Source organism: Tenrec ecaudatus, chromosome 12 (genome assembly GCF_050624435.1).
Source record: "Tenrec ecaudatus isolate mTenEca1 chromosome 12, mTenEca1.hap1, whole genome shotgun sequence".
Lineage (NCBI taxonomy): Eukaryota > Metazoa > Chordata > Mammalia > Afrosoricida > Tenrecidae > Tenrec > Tenrec ecaudatus.
This window is the reverse complement of record NC_134541.1, coordinates 101,431,928-101,449,228: the sequence shown is the minus strand read 5'-3', so window position 1 is coordinate 101,449,228 and position 17,301 is coordinate 101,431,928. Positions and strand designations below refer to the sequence as shown.

Genomic DNA, 17,301 nt, shown 5'->3' with positions numbered 1-17,301 from the left:
AGCACCATGTGGGGGTACTATCTCTCGAGAATCCAGGAGCATGGGTTTAGGGAGGACGTGGGGGCCCGCAGGGGAACCTGTCTAACAGGGGCTATCACTTGCTTTAGGCTCCAGTCCTAGGCTGTGGCACGGGGTTCTGTTTTTGCAAGGTGGCAGGAGGCAGTGTGCTGTACTCGAAACCCTCAGCCCTCCTTTCCCAGATCCTTACTCCCAAGCAGGCCCCTAACGAGATGGTCTCTTTCGGATAGATTTGTCATCATAAGACAGTTTTAACATAAAAGCAGTGCTAATAAAAACCAACTGTGAGTGCAGGCCTTCCAGTAAATCATGATAGATTGAATGCTGCACCTCGGCGAGCATCCCACAGCGGAGAGGGCTGGAGGGAGGGAAGGGCAGGCGTGCCTGCGTGCTCTCTGGGATTTGGTGGGGCCCCATAATGAATTGGGGTTCAGGTCTGTGAGAGAATTCAGCTGCTCGCCTTTGTCAGGTCTGTGCCTTCCCAAATCTCCCACGCCCCACGTTAACACCCACACCCCCGTTCCTATTGTTCCCCGAGAGGAAACCTGGTCTTTTTGTGTTTTGTTTTGCCAAGGAGTTCCTGGAACATGGATGAGAGGTATGAGCAAGGTTGAAAGGTAATAGGATAAAGGAAAGCTTTCGCCATGCCAAGAGCTGGCAGAACTGCCTTTTGGATCTCAGCTGACACACAATCAGAACTGGAAGGACGTTGGAAACCAGCCCAACATCTGGCTGGCTTTCGAAATTGTAGCTCTGTCACTTCTGAGACCTGCCAAGACTTGCACGCCTGAAGCCAAGGCAACCTGGAGTGGTCAGGAGAAAAGAGTGAACTGTGAAGATCGTGTACCTGGTGCTAGCGTGGCCTCTGTTTGCGTGTGTTTCTCTAATGCTGACTATTTCACTCTGGTCTGAGTCTCCCTCATCCTGCGCGGAGTGTGGCTGCACCTCTCGGGGAATAATCTGGAGCTGAGAGAGGAAGCTTACTAACCATTACTGACAGTGTGGAGTCACTGTGGATTAGTTAGTTGGGGCTTGGTCCCCACCCCAGTAATAGTTGTATGGAAGCAATGGGGTGGGGTGGGGTCCAGTTCTGACTCACCTGGCTTCCGCAGGAGGGCCCACGGATGTGTGAGAATGTTGCTGCATCATCGTGGGTCATGTGAAGTGAGTGCTTCAGGGTTTCTGTGAAATTGGTCCATCACCGGGCACTTAGGGGTCAAAGCAAGTGGGATGCTTTTTCCTCCATGGTGTTTGTTTCCGCCAGAGGAAAGGTGTCTGAAAGGATGTTCTGTGGGTGTGCAACTGAAGCCGCAGTTCCCGACGGAGGACCTCAGTCAGAGCTCGAGACGCGGGCTCTCTCTCTCCTGTGCATATCCTGCCCCACTGTCAGCCACCACTCTCCTCCAGCCAGTGATCTCAGCCTCCCCACCAAGCAGGTGTCCACTGACCTAATCAGCGTGGCAATGCCCACCGTACAACAGGGAGCATGAGCTTCCTCACCTACCTGGGGTTATTCCACCTGAAGACAGCTGGCTGCTAAGTTTTGTGACATTTCTTTGCAGCTTTGTTTACATGAGTTAGCAGGTAATTGGACTGTTACAAGGGACTCTATGCTATCCCCCACTTGGAATAGCGTCCGATTCTTTGTTTTGTGTCCAAACTCATTGGCTCTTTTAGCATGCATTAAACGGGCACACATGGAGCTTTCACTTTGTGCCAGGGAAATAAATGCTAAGTCCCATGGTGGGGGGCTCAGGCAGGTGGAGGAAGCGCAGGCCTCTGGCAGACTTATTTTCTTCTCATAACACACACGATACAGTAACACATACACCTTTTCAAAGTAAAAACTCCCCTAAGGACAGAGTAATGACCCCGCACGGTGATTGCACCACAGCCACGTGCTCTTTCTCACTCGATCCTGACAGCAACCCTGGGCCAGGAGTGACCATCATCCTTCCCATTTTACTTGTAAGTAAAATGAAGTTCAGTGAGGGCAGGTCACGTGCAAAGCTCTCCTCATACCCCGGCCCTTATCCCTCCTGTCCCTGCATCTGGTCTCTGCCCTTTACCCCACCTGTGGCTGGGAAAGTACCTGGAAGGGAGGCGGCTGACAGCAGCCGTGGCCACTTGGCTCGCTCCTTGACTCTGGGCTCAGTGACTGTGTGACTGTGTGACTGCTGTCCCCTACCCCCCCCTCCACCTGCTTCTAGAGTCATCCAGGTTCTAGCTGGGGAAAGGACTTTGCACCCATTCCTTCACTCGGTGGGGGGGGGGGGATAAGGGGTGGCATTGTCAGAATCGGGGATCTGTCCTGCCCGGTTCTGTGAGTGTTGTGGACTTCCCTTCTCAGGAAGCAGAGCACCTGTTCTGGAAGGCCAGGGCCACCTCACGTTGCCACAAATTCCTCGTTTTTGTCTAATTCTAAGGCAGAGGGCACTAATACGAAGGAGACAAAACAGATTTCCATGAATAGTAAAGAACTGGCTGAGTTTGCACATGTCCCTGGCTTTTTCTGGGCACCATCCATTCCAGAGGAAGCCGCTTGGGCTCTGTCCCCTTTCCTCCAAGCAGCAGAGCGGTCACTGGGGAAAGTTGGCTGGGGCTCCAGAGAGGCGGGGAAGCTTCTCCAGCCTCGGAACCGTTGTCAGAGCCCCGTGAGGGAGCGGACAGGAAGGTGTGAGGACGGCATTGTCAGCTGTGGAAAACTGAAACACCTCGAAACCCTGGTTGAGCCTCTGTTGATATTAGTTGTTCTCAAGTTAGTTCCAGCTCACGGGGATCCTGTCCGTATCCAACCGAAGGAAGCCCGGCCAGTCCACACTGTCCTCACAGTGCTTGCTCTGCAGGAACCCATTGTGCCTGCCGCTGTGTCGACCTGTCGCAGAGAGGAGCCCCCTCTTTTCACTGACCCTTACTTTACCAGGTACGGGTCCCTCCTCATAGCACGTCCACAGTAGGTGAAACTCCCGTATATACCAGAGTATAAGCCGAGCCCAAAATAACAGCCGAGGCACCTAATTTTAGCACAAAAACTGCATTAAAAAGGTGCTAAAAAAAAAAAAAAAACCACCTCGGCTTATACACGAGTATATACAGTAAGCCTCTCACCCTCGCTTCTTTTTTTAAACATTTTATTAGGGGGCTCATAGAACTCTTATCACAATCCATACATATACATACATCAGTTGTATAAAGCACATCCGTACATTCTTTGCCCTAATCATTTCAAAGCATTTGCTCTCCACTTAAGCTCTTTGCATCAGGTCCTCTTTTTTTTCCCCTCCCTCCCCGCTCCCCCCTCCCTCATGAGCCCTTGATAATTTATAGACTATTATTTTGTCATATCTTGCCATATCCGGCGTCTCCCACCCTCGCTTCTAAGGAGCATCTGACTCTCCTTCCTCCGAGACACATGTTCTTTGTCAGGCAGCCCAAGGGCTAGTCAGTAGTTCGCCATCCCCATCACTCAGAGGCATCATTCTGCAATCCAGCTTTTGCATGCAGATGAGGCAGCTACAAGGCCCATGGCTTGGGTTAGGAGTTCCTTTGTCCTTAAAGTGACACCTTTTCTTTTGAACACTGTAAAGAGGGTCTTAGGGAGCAGATTTGCCCTCTGGCCTCCTGACTGCTGCTCCCGTGGTCGTGAGTGTGCACGGGAGGGAGTGCAGTCCTTGACAACTGCGGCCTTGGTGCTGTTTGTGCGGAATGTTGTTTCCCTGAAGCGGAGGTGCGTCCATTTTTGAAAGGCCATCTGTGATCACCCTCAGTGTGTCCTTCGAGGCTCCTTTCTGGAACGTGTCATTTGCAGACTGCAGGGGTTTCCCTCGCCCTGCTCCAATCCTGTGCAGCGTCTAGGTCAGCTCCTCAGGTCACCTGCTCAGCACACAGATTGACCAAGCATGGAGAGGCACTGGGTGTACAGCCCTGTCGCACACCTTTGCTGATTTTAAACGGGGCAGTAGCACCTTGCCTTACCCAATGACTGCCTCTGGGTCTGTGTGGGGCTTCTGCATGAGCAGCACCATGCTGCGTTCTGGGGATTCCATGTAGCCTCTTGCAAATCAGAACAGTTCCGAGTTAGACAGCATCAAAATTGGATCGCAGAGCCACAAATTAACTTTTCATGGCAGTCACGCCTTTTTGAGGCAGTCACATATGTGGTTTGAGAGAGAGAGAAAGAAACCCCTGTCCACTGTGGTCCTTAGGCCGTCTCTTCTCCAGCGTCAACCCCCACGGCGTGGCTTCCCCTCTCAGTTGCAGCTGAAGGAATTCTTTAAAGCAGGATATCTTGTCATGGGTTATTACGTCAAGGTTGGGGCGGGCGGGGGGAGTTACTTAGCATCCTCCACTAGTCTGTCAAGGTTCTAAATGAAGCGGCATCTGGAACTCGCTGGGCTGGATCTCACACGTTCCCAGAAGTGCCAACTTCCCCCTCTTTGGAGGATAACAGGAAAAGATGTGCTTCAAGCACAAACAATTCATCTGGTTCTCCAAGCTTGGATCAAGCCAAGTGTTTGCAAGTATATTTTCGCAGGGCTGCCTTAGAAGCCAAGGTAAGGCATACAGGCCTCATGGAATGCAAGGCAGGGTCCCCCTAGTAGCCCCTTCAGGTCCTCTGTCTCCCGCACCCAGCACTGGGTGGGTATGGTGCTCACTCAGGCTGCTTTCCCCCCAGCCTCCCTCCCTCGGTGCCTCTTGTGTTTTAAATTCAAAAGCATTGCCCTGTCCTCCTTGAGAGCTCTGCTTCCTGGGCTTTCCTGGCCTGCAGCATTAACTCACTGTCAGCCAGCAGTGCAGGCTAGGCTTCAGGCAGGGGCAGCCTCTGTCTCCCCGTGCATTTGGAGATCAGCCAGCCCACCTCCTGGAGCTTGAGTGCACAGTGTCTGGTCTCTTTCTAAGGCCTGTGTTTCAAAGGCCTGTGTGTGGCATGTGTCTGACCCAGGGTGGCACAAAGTCACAGCAAAGTAACGGCCCATGAACATTGCTCCATCCTCTCTCTGTTCCTGCTGATTGTGCCCAGGAAAATGTGGCCATTTGGGGTCTGTTTGTCCTCACAGCCTTTTAAGTGCCTGCTCTCTCCCCTTTCACCTAAGACAGGCCAGGCCTCTGGCCACAGAGAATCCTTGGGTGGCTCTCAGCAGCTTCTGGTAAAATGTAAAATCTCAACCTGATGTCCGTTTTATTTTTGTTTTGTTTTTAAAGATTATTAATAGTTTTATTGACTTATTTTTTAAATCATTTTATTAGGGGCTCATACAACTCTTATCACAATCCATACATACATCAATTGTGTCAAGCACATTTGTACATTCATTGCCCTCATCATTCTCAGAGCATTTGCTCTCCACTAAAGCCCCTGGCTTCACCTCCTCATTTTCCCCTCCCTCCCCGCTCCCCCTTGATAATTTAGAAAGTATTATTTTGTCATATCTTACACTGTCCGACATCTCCCTTGACCCTCTTTTCTGTTGTCCGTCCCCCAGGGAGGAGGTTATATGTAGATCCTTGTAATTGGTTCCCCTTTCCACCCTACCTTCCCACCACCCTCCCGGTATCGCCACTCTCACCACTGGTCTTGAAGGGATCATCCGTCCTGGATTCCCTGTATTTCCAGTTGCTATCTGTACCTGTGTACATCCTCTAGTCTAGCCAGATGTGTAAGGTAGAATTGGGATAATGATAGTGGGCGGGAGGAAGCATTTAGAAACTAGAGGAAAGTTGTATGTTTCATTGTTGTTGCTCTGCACCCTGACTGGCTCATCTCCTCCCCACGACTCTTCTGTAAGGGGATGTCCAGTTGCACACAGATTTGTCTAGGGTCCCCAATCTGCACTCCCCCTCATTCACAATGCTATGGTTTTTTTTGTTCTGATGATGCCTGCTACCTGATCTCTTCGACACCTCGTGATCGCACAGGCTGGTGTGCTTCATCCATGTGGGCTTTGTTGCTTCTGAGCTAGATGGCCGCTTGTTCACCTTCAAGCTTTTGAGACCACAGATGCTATGTCTTTTGACAGCTAGGCACCATCAGCTTTTTTCACCACATTTGCTTATGCACACATTTGCCTTCAGTGATCTTATTGGGGAGGTGAGCACACTATATGATTTTTTTGTTCTGATGATGCCTGATACCTGATCCCTTCCACACCTTGTGATCACACAGGTGGTGTGCTTCTTCCATGTGGGCTTTGTTGCTTCTCAGCTAGATGGCCTCTTGTTTACCTTTAAGCCTTTAAGACCCCAGGCACTATATCTTTTGATAGCCAGGCACCATCAGCTTTCTCGACCAAATTTCCTTGTGCATGCGCTTTGTCTTCAGATCTTGTCGGGAAGGTGAACATCATGGAATGCCAGTTTAATAAAACATAGTATTCTTACATTGAGGGAGTATTTGAGTGGAGCCCAATGTCCATTTGCTACCTTAATACTAAACCTATAAATATAGGCACATAGATCTATTTCCACATCTTCATATATAAATATATTTACATATGTACATGCCTTTGTTTAGACCTCTATAAATGCCCTTTGCCTCCTAGCTCTTTCCTCTATTTCCTTTTACTTTCCTCTTGTCCCACTATCATGTTCAGCCTTCATTTGGTTTTCATTAATTCCTCTCGGTTACATTACCCTTGGTCACACCCTACCAGGCCACCTACACCCTCATCACCACCGATTTGAATCACTTGTTGTTTCCTTGTCCCTGGGTTTGTTAATACCACTTACTTTCCCCCACCTCCCCTTCTCCCATGTCCCTAGAACTGTCAGTCCCGTTGTTTTCTCCTCCAGATTGTTCATCCAGCTTATTTTATTTAGACAGACCTGCGGAGATAATAACATTCACAAAAACAAGACAGAGCAAAACCAAACAACAAAAGAAAACAAAACAACAAGCCAATGACAAAAAAAAAACAAAATCAAGACACAACAACAAGGGGAAAAAAGCTTTTAGTTAGTTCAAGGACTGTTTGTTGGCCTTTAGGAGTGTTTTCCAGTCGAGTCTGATGGAGCGCCAAGCCCTGGCCCCAAAGTCTATTTTTGGTATTCCCTGGGGACTTGGTTGCTCTGTTCCCCTTACTATTCTGTTGCATGCCCTTAGTGTTTTGCCTCGGTGTGGTGGGATCAGATCGCGCACAATTCCCACACTATGTCTTCAGTGTTGTCCCCTGTAGGGCTATGGGTCAGTGAGGGATGTCGTGTCTCATAGTGGGGCCGACCATATGGTCTTCTCTGTGGATTGGCTGCTCTGAGCGTGAATATCGTCCTCAAGGCTTGGTGGGCCAGGATGTGCTCCAGTTTTATTAACTTATAATTCACATATCTTACCATTCATTTGTTCAGGCATAAGTTTTTTTAATCATTTTATTGGGGGCTTGTAGAACGCTTCTCACAATCCATACATACATCCATTGTGTCCAGCACATTTGCACATTTGTTGCCCTCATCATTCTCAAAACATTTGTTTTCTACTTGAGCCCTTGGTGTCAGCTGTTTCATTTTTATAGTGACTATCAGTTTGGGCAGGTATACGGCTTTTCCATTTACAAGTAGTGGTAAGGAATGTGCTGTTAAGTCATTGACTTGAATTTGCTTTCCAGAGAAGAGTGTGATCAGCCCTCATACAGGCAATGGCAGGGAATCAGGAAGGATTGGGGGTAAAGGTGAGGGGACCATGCTCCAAGAGGCCTGTCAGCGCAGCGGTGTCTCTCGAGAAGGCAGCTCTGCTGACATCTTGGCCCTTTCTTCCTTCCAGGAATGGATCCAGAAAAATTAGAGCGAATCCAGCTCCCAGTACCAAACGAAGCCGAGAAGACCACCTACAACCATCTCCTGACCGAAAGACTCATCAGGATAATGAATAACGCTGCCCAGCCAGGTGCCTGGGGATTGTGGTCTGTTAACAGGGTAGTGGGATCAGAGGGACCAGGCCGATGGACGGGCCACAGGACACCAGGGTCTGAGCCTTCTGGGAATCTGAGCAGATTTCACCTGCTCCCTCTACCAGGAGACACAGTGTCTCCCGGCCCCCTCTGCTTGCTGCAGTTCGTGACACGCCTCCCTTTCTCTTGTTGGTTCTCCTATCCCTCCAGACCAATCCCTGCCCAGCCACTTTTGTCCACATCTGCTACCCCCCTTTGCTAGGCTGCCCAAGACCGTGGGGAAATGCACCAGCCGAGAGTTAGAGCAAGGGCACGGCATTGGACTATGGGTACTCTCAGGACTAGGAACCAGCCCCAGTGTTGAACCCTCATCAAACTGTCTCTGAGGTTTGGGCCAGCAGAGATCCACAGCTAGAGCAAAGGGCTTGGAAGAGTAGGAGGGACAATTGTGCACTGTGTTTCTCAACCCGGAGTGACTTTGCCCTCCTGGGAATGATAGACAATGAATGCCGGGAGAGATGGTTGTTCATTATACTGGGGGAAGGAGGGTCTTTCAGCACAACTAGTGGTCCAAGGCCAGGCATGCTGCCAACCATCCTGCAGTGTACCCACAACAGAGAGAGCGCTGCACCTAAGTGTCAAAAACCTGGTGTGGGTTTTGTGTAATTTCAACTTGAACTTGATCTGTGCCATAGTCCACCCCTGGCCTTGTGATGGTGATGAGACTGAGCTTTTCTGGCTTCTCGTTCCACAGATAGAGCCGGTGTGATTCCCATGCATTCCATTTGCAAATTCTATCACATTATCTCAACTCATTTCTGTTCCCATGGCCAGATTTCCCAACTGCTAATCCTTTCCTTTTTTGTTTGTTTCCAACTTTCACATTCCAAGTCACCAATAGTTATCAAGGTGTCTTACTACATGTTTAATCCATTTCGGACTACCGAAGTTGGTAAAAATGTCAGTTTCTTAATCTGTCATAATAGTGGTTGGTGCGCCATAGGAAGTGGTCTTGTGGGCATGCGGATATTAACCTAATCACTGACCGCGTGGTACTTCAGGGTAGGTCTTGAAATGTCCTTTCGGACAATGGCAGTGATGCCATTCCTTTTCCATTTAACAATCCTGCCTAGTAGACCGTTTGTCTGATTGAGCACGGCCGGTCCAGTCCATTTCAGCTCGCTAGCCCTTGGGATATTGCTCAGCCTGGGCCCGTCTTCTAGCACTAGGATCAGACAATGTTTGGCTGCTCTAGTCTGGAATCTCTGCTGAAACCACGTGTGACCCTGTGGTAATTCAAATACCAGTGGCATCGCTTTCAGCATCACAGCAATGTAGAAACCACCACAGGACTTCAAGTTGACACATTCCCGGCGAAGCTAAAGATGTTGAAACAAGTGCCAAAGGCCTCTGTACAGTGGTGAAAGCACTCATGTCACATTGAGGACGAAGGTGCCCCTGACCTAAGCCATGGAGTTTGCAGTTGCTTCATATGGATGCACACACTGGACAATGAACAAGGAAGCCCGAAAGACAACTGATACATTTGTATTGCGGTGTTGGCAAGTAATACTACGGGTTACTAGAGGAACTAGCTTATCTGATTTGGAAGAAGTATATAGCCAGAGTGTTCCATAGAAGAGAGCTGGCAAGATGTCGTCTCACGTATTTTGTGAGTGTTATCAGTAGGGCCCAGTCCCTGGGTAAGAACGTCATGCTTGGTAAAGTCAAGGGTGAGCAAAAAAGAGGAAGGCCTTTAACAAGATCAGAGTGGCTGTGACAGTGGGCTCAAGCATGGAAAGAGCTGGGGGCTGGTGCAGACTGGCAGTATCTCACTCTGTGGTCGGTCAGGTTCTGAGTTCACACTGGTTCGGTGGCACTAACAACAACCAGAGTCAGTGGTGCTGCAGCTGAGAAACCCTGCTGACAAGACAAGCCCGTTGTAGGGAGGGCACAGCCAGCGGCCTGCCCAAGGCAGAGAGGCGGACCGCTGCGTAGGAGCATGGAGGGCACAGGTCGGGCTCCAGATAAAGCAAGAGGAGGTTGACAAGGAAGGTGTGGGCTCTAAGTGGTGGCCAGCACCGATGTGGCTGTGCTGGGGACTGTGTGGAGGGAGGGGCCTGGCGATGACGACAATGTGTTCGGGTCAGTGGTCTCAAGAGCTCTGACGGGCATTTGAGGGTGTATTCACCTGACACATGTGTATTTAGTGCCTCTTGTATGCCAAGCGCTGTGTAGGAGGGACGGGGACACCAGAAGCCTGAGCCAGTGGTCTGTGGTGGCCTTCCATGCTGGCACGGGCAGGGCACAGGAAAGTGTGGCATCTGGGGCTCTGTGTATTCACAGATGCTCTTGAGGAACAGACAGAAAGGCAGCCCGAGGTGAGACTCACCAGGAAGGAAAGTGGTGGGAGCATGGGGTGGAGGGATGACGGAGGGCCTAGGGCTGCAGGGGGTGGTGGAGTGGAGCACATCCCTCAGGGTGCTGGCTGAGGAGGCCGGGAATGGGCAAAGGCCAGAGAGGACATATCAGAGACAACATGTCCTATAAAGAGGAAGTCAGGCAGGTCGGGTTGTCTGTCAGCTGTGTGCAGGAGGCCTGTGTGCAGCTGTGTGGCTTGAGGCCTGACCCTCTGAGTTCTCTCGGGAGACCTGGCCAGTAGGAGGAGGCAGCGTGAAGGAGGGAGAGAAAGTCTTTCTGGAAAAGCACAGTTTATGTTCCTCCAGGCCACAGGAGGGGTGCTTGAGTATAGGGTACCAGTCCCCACAATTGAACGGGTCCAGGGGGCAGTTGTGTAATTGAGGGGTAAAATTAAAGAGACATCAAGCAAGATAAAGTACGTAATTATTCACTTCTGTGACGGCCATTATCTCAGCGTCCAGGTCCTCATAGAGCGGGAATATCTTTCTAATCCCGGCTTATGTACATTTAGGGGACATGCAAGCCCCCTGATTACAGGTAACCACATACATAACAAGGAGGGGCTGTACAATAGGCATACACGTGAAAGGAAGGGGATGTAACAGGGGTGTACACGCAATAGGACGGGGGGGCACTAGGAGTACACATGTGACAAGATAGCCAGACCCTAGATTCAAGATGGCAGCCTAACCTTGGTCCTAGAGCTGGCTTGACCTTGTCTCTGGGCTCTCCTTCAGGGGAGCAACCCACTATCCTTATCAGCAGAGAGTGAGCCCCACCTAGGGTGAGATAGACTGTAGGGCCAGGCTCCTCGGGAGATAGCCTCTGAACAGCTGACCTCCAAGTGTGCAGTCATTTACCATGTGTTGCAAGCAGCGTCTTGAGGTTTGCATATATTTGGGGGACAACCTGGGGGAAAACCTTTCTGTATCCCACACTTGAGGGAAATGCTGGGGAAGAAAGTGTTTTCTGGCTGCTGCAGCCATCGGGATTGTTTCTGAGGCCAGCAGGCGGAAAGCTCTGAAGAACCCAGGGCCCGGTGTGTGGCTGTGGCCAGTTAAGCATAGCTGGGCTGGGGTGTGAGCTCGGACCCACCTCCTGTGTCATCAGCCTGAGACCATTTTGTTTGTACAGAGATTAGGGATTCCCTCTTCTCCATTCCTCACCTACCTCACGGGGCCAGCAGGAAACTGGGTGGTGGATGGTAGTGTGTCAGCCCTGGAGAGACCTCCTCCTAGAGCTGCCGAGTCCCATGGAGGAGTTGGCACCAGAAGCAGTGGCACTTTGGTCAGGCTGTCACAGTTGCTTCTCAAAGAGGTGTCAGGTGTGGTGAGTCTCCGGGTTCAGGACCCCCGAAGTCTACCTTGGCCGAGCTGAGAGGCCTTGGGTGAGTCACTTGCCCTGTCTAAGCACATATCTGGCTTCTGTAGGGTAACCCACTGCATTGGTCAGGACTTGGTGCACTTGACAGAAACCCAACTCACATTGGCAGAGACAACACAGCAGAAACACATGCACACACACGGCAGTTGCCCACTGGTTTCTGGCCTTGGGCACAGCTGTACCCAGGGCCCAAACACTGCTTTCCAGGCTCTCTGCCTATGGGTGCAGTTACTGTAAGAAGCCCAGCTGTCCTTGGTCTCGACACGCACTCCATGCGAGACTCTTGGGTTTGGGTGGTCTGGTGGGAAGCAGGACTGGTGGCTCTGTCTGCAGGGTGGTGGGGGTGGCTGATGTGGACCAGAATGCTTGTGATCCTTAGGACCTTCATGGCCCCGCCCTGTGAGCCCAGCACAAGGGTAGACTCTGGTACCAGCATTTCCAGCCAATTGTAGAATGAGCCTAACCAGTTCTGCCTGGCACCCTTCCTGTCCCCTATGGAATCACTGTGACCAGGGCTTAGCCCGGGGGTGGGGGGGTGGGGGTGGAGTGGGTCAAAGTGGGACCAGTGGTTCTCTACAGCAAAGTAGGTGGGGGGAGGGTGCCTTCCCCAAAGAAAGAGAAAGTAAACAAGTAGAAACAACCCTCAGCTAGACACTTTTTGAGCCACCGGTTCCCGTCTCCCCGTCACCGTGGAGCCCATCCTGACTCCCAGTGACCCTGTGTGGCCTGAGGAATGGAGTGCCACAGGGTGGCAATGGCTGCTTTTCTGCACTAGGTCACCAAACCTTTCCTCTGAGGTACCTTTCCCTTAGAGTTGAGCTTGTTGACCAGTGGTACCCCCAGACTCCAATATTATGGCTTACAGCTTTCTGCTCTCCCCTCTCCCTCGTGGAGGGGCTTCTGGGAAGTATTTGGCAGAGGCCCTTTGAATGGGGGGCTTTGAATTGTAATTGATGGAGGAGGGGCTCGTATTGGGGGCTCCCTCTGTGTAAGCCAAGACACTATTGAAGGGAGAGCAGTGGGAGGGCTGGCCCCGAGCTGACCGCAATGTGCTCTGCAGATGGGAAGGTCCGCTTGGCAACGCTGGAGCTGAGCTGCCTGCTCCTGAAGCAGCAGGTCCTGGCCAGCTGCAGCTGCATCATCAAGGACGTGCATCTGGCCTGCCTGGAGGTGAGGCCTCTCTCTCCGCCTGTGTGCCCCCGGGGAGGGAGGGTGGCAGCGCTAGGGGCCCGGGACGGGACTTCCTGCAATGGAGGGCTATTTGAAGCCCACTGACCTGCCGTGGCTTCTCTCAGTTATGTGGCTCCTTTTGTGGGCCCCAGGATTTTTCTTTCTGTCACTCTAAGTAGTGTGTACACACACACATCATGTTTTCAGTTGCTGTATTGTTTTCCCTCTGGTTTTCCATGTACTTTTTAGAAAATGGACACCATTCAGATGAGTGACATGCAACAAATATAGTTAGTGATTTGGGGTGGGTCTTTCTCTGCATGTACATGCCCCAGGGGCCTGGAAAAGTTCATGGACAAGAGAATGAACAGATAATGGAATTCCCCCATCAGCTCTGTCAAAGCCCCCTTGTATGTGTGTATGTGCACACACAGAGACATTGATGTGTGTGTGCTTTCCATATGTATAAGTATGTAAATATATATAAGTATACAAATACACATATAACATTTTCTTTTTGTGAAAATGGCGTGCCAGTGGCCGCGTTTCATAGCACGTCCTGCCCTGTGCCCTGGACCGGCACAGCCCCCCTTCTGGTCGCACGGGCTACCCCTTGGAGGCTGAGCCACGCCCTGGCCCGCTTTCTCTCAGTCAGAGCTACCTAGCACACCACGGCTGCCAGCCATCATTTGTTTTTTTATGTGGAGTCAGCTTCGCACCGGCCCAACACCCCCAGGCTCGCCTCCTTCACGTCTGTCTGTCTCTTCTTCTTAACAGGGTGCCAGAGAAGAGAGTGTTCACCTGGTGCGGCACTTTTACAAGGTAACTGGAGGGTGTCACCCGGCTGCCGGCTGTGTGAGCAGGGCGGTGCCATCTAGGCCTGGACACGTCAAGGTCATAGGCCTTGAGTGATATCTTTTTTTTTCTTCCGCCCCCCCCCCCCCACCGCTCACATACCAGAGGTCCTTCATATCGGCGGGGCCGGTGACCGACATGGAAGCATGTGTGAGGAACTTTAACATTTTTCTCAGGCGCCGCATGAGGAAGTGATTTCTTGTTGAGTAAAAACACTCAATCTCAAAATCTCCAGAGCAGCAGTCTCCATGTTGCCCATCAGTCACAGTCATCATACATGACTATATATTTATTGATATAGAAATCACAAGTTGCATACACATAGACACAGATAAATTGTCCACAACAAACTTACATGACTATAAGCATTGTGCGCCTTGTAGACATAGGGGTTCTTTGTGAGTGACGCTCATGAGCATGTGTATGAGTTACATTGTAACTACTCACTCTATGTATTTGCTAAGAAATCTCCCTTCAGGCTCCTCGGCCTCATTTAACATCGAGGCTTGGTCTCTGGGTTCCAGGTTCTTCGTTGTCAAATGTCTAATCTTGATGACTTTGTTTGGCTCCTACCTTAGTTCTTAATGCATTCTTAGGCAAAGCTCATCATTCATAAGCAACAGTGGATTAATCCATACTCCAAATAGACGTGGTCATGTGCCCGTCTTTTGGCCTGCAAGTCAGACTGTTTGGCGGCAGTTTCCCCCAAGCGTGGCTGACGTGGGCCCCTGGGAAGAAGAGGGAGTGTGGCTTGCCTTTCTCTGTTGCTCACCTGGCCAGTCATCGCAGTGTCTGTACGCAGTGCTTGCTGTACAGGAATCTTTCAAAGCCACCTATCACTGTGGCCGGGCTTCACCAGACAAAACAGGCCCTGTCATTTTAGCTTCAGCTGGTGGGTGTCCCCAGATGAGAGTGGCACCATTGCCCATTGTCCCTGAGACTGGACATGCCCGCTTTCCAGCCCTGCTTAGCGTCCAGTGGGGACAGACATCCTTCAGCCTGGCTGAAGAGGAAGCAGTGCCTATCTAATTTTACTTGGCGTCTTGGAGCCTCTGAAGCGGCTGCAGCACCAGGCCGGACCCCGCAGTGGGCGAGCAGGGTTTCCTTCTGTTGTGTGTAGGGGCCCTCTGAGTCAGAACCGGTTTGGCGACAGGTAACAACAGAAAGCTCTTGGATAGCAAAATCCCTCATGATGCCTAGACAAGCGTATCCTCGGGTTACCTTTTAAATTAACAGACAGCTTGCAATAATCGAATGTGGGCTCTGTTCCGACCCAGGCTTTTTTCCTAAGGTTCATGCCGTAGGTAGAAATTCTCAAATTCTCACACCCTGCTTGAGGTTTTCAGAGGGTCTCATTTCTACAGATGGCACCTAGACCATGCAAGGATGTTCAAGTTTATCTGTGCTTCCCATAGCTGGAAATATGTGAAAAGAACCCTGCCGCTTGCTTGTTTCTCCCCATTTGGGGCTTAGGAGGGAGACAAGGACAGTTACCGCAGTGCGTCACATTTGCGTGTTCAGTTGAGTCTCCTTTTCTGTCTGGAACAGCGGTCTTGTCCAGCTGTGACCATAAGACTGGGAGCTACTGCCTTCTGGCTCCGAGAGGCACACCTGCGTGTGTTAATCTCTTTCACCTCACAGTGACCCAGCCCATCTACACACAGAGGTTCTAGGAAGTGAAGCCTGGATTTAGAACCTGGTTTCCATGTACTGAGAAGTCCCCCGGTGGCCACTCAAATACTCACCACAGACGTTAGTGGCTCACATGCACCCAGAGAGGCCTCAGACAGAGGCCTGGCTTCCCCACAGTCCCAGCCACCACACACCGTAGGGCGCAGTTCTCCTGTGACACACAGGGTCACCATGAATCGCAATCGACTTGTCGGCAAGGTTTTGGTTTTCTGGGTCTCGGAGCCAAGTTCATCCTTGTTCTGGGGGGACCTCCTGGACTGAGTGAAAGCTCTGAGGAACTGAAGAACCGTGGAGGCATGCCTCCCAAGTCAACCGAGCAAGCCGCATAATGTGAATGCTAAACAGATGCGTTTCAAAGGTGTGGAACCGCCTCTTTTACCATGACAACTAAGCCAGGTCTCCCCATCTCTCCATTCTGGACAAAACGGTGGGATTCAACGCTTGCAATAAGACCCCCGCCTTTCCTGTATTTTAATTATATATGGTGTTATTTTTCTACAGTAGTTTTTCATTAATTTCTCTGGCCAGAGATCTAACTCCACTTGTGCTCTTTTTTTTTTTTTTTAAGAGAGAAACATTGAGCAATACAACTTGATATTTGGTCTCTCACTTGAGTGTGTGTGTCCACGTGTGTATCGTACTTCCTGGTGATTTACGAGAACTCACTAATACGAAACAGATGTCCCCAAAGCCACAAACTGGAGTTTATAATGCAGTCCTTTGTTGTGTGGGGGGATATGAACAGCCTCCTTTTCCCTCCTTCCCTGGTAGGGAGAAGAAATTTTCCTGGACATGTTTGAAGACGAGTACAGGAGTATGACGGTAAGCACCAGCCTGAGCACCCAGCGTGGCGTGTGCTGGCTACCACTCGGCCTGCCACCAGCACACACTGCTGCCCCGTCCCTCCACCACCGCCAGGCCTGCAATGAGCCAGCCTCCCAGCACAGGCGGCACCCGCGTGTGGGGCAGGCTCATTTGGTTGGGAATTGTCATGTTACAGGGTTCTTTTCTCTATTTTTTGGTAATCATTTTAGGTTTGGGTTTTTTTCCCCCTTCTCTGAACCAGTTGAGCATAAACTTCAGACACTCTGTCTCTTCACCCCTAACTACAGTGCCAAGCTCCACGGAAGACTATGGATATCCTCTTGCTGTAGCCTTGAGACCACTGGCCACATTAAGGAAGTGTCTTTGATGCAACAAGGAGCCCTGATGGTGCACTGGGTTAATTGTTGGGCTGCTAGCCACAGTCAGTGGTTCAAACCCACCAGCCACTCCTCAAGAGAAAGAGGAGGCTGGCTGCTCCCATAAAGATGACAGCATAGGAAACCTGATGGGGCAGTTCAGCTCTGTCCCGTAAGGTCGCTGTGAGTCATCATTGGGTTTGGTTTTGTGGTTTATTGATTCAACACCGGAGGCAGAAGGAAGACCCTCTGTTGGTGCTGGGGCTTTCAGCAAGAGCATGCATTAGGGCATTCCAGGGGAGCAGGGCTCGTAACATGTGGTGAAGAAAGCTGATGGAGCCCAGCTATGAAAAGATATAGCATCTAAATTCTTAAAAACTTGAAGATAAGCAAGCGGCCATCTACCTCAGAAGCAACAAAACCCACATGGAAAAATCACACCAGCCTGTGTGATCATGAGGTGCTGAAAGGATCAGTTATCAGACATCAACGAACAAAAAATCATATCATTGCGAATGAGGCAGAGTGGGGACCCAAAGTCCATCTGTAGGCAGCTGGACATCCCCTTACGGAAGGGTCGCCGGGAGGAGACGAGCCAGTTGGTGCTGTATAACAACGATAAAACATATAATTTTCCTCTAGTTCCTAAATGCTTTCTCCCCACCCTCTATCATGATCCCAATTCTACCTTGCAAGTCTGG

At 50.7% G+C, this 17,301-nt stretch overlaps 1 protein-coding gene across 7 annotated transcripts in view; it reads left to right on the top strand.

The window, feature by feature from the left end:
• Positions 1-17,301, top strand: part of CLEC16A (C-type lectin domain containing 16A) — a 193,634-nt gene that overhangs the window by 79,082 nt on the left and 97,251 nt on the right. For all 7 annotated transcript variants that reach the window (XM_075564291.1, XM_075564287.1, XM_075564290.1 and 4 more), the window contains 4 exons: positions 7,772-7,894; positions 12,763-12,872; positions 13,650-13,694; positions 16,191-16,241. In XM_075564291.1, coding sequence (XP_075420406.1) covers positions 7,772-7,894; positions 12,763-12,872; positions 13,650-13,694; positions 16,191-16,241 — 329 coding nt within the window. The remainder of the gene's footprint in view (positions 1-7,771; positions 7,895-12,762; positions 12,873-13,649; positions 13,695-16,190; positions 16,242-17,301) is intronic.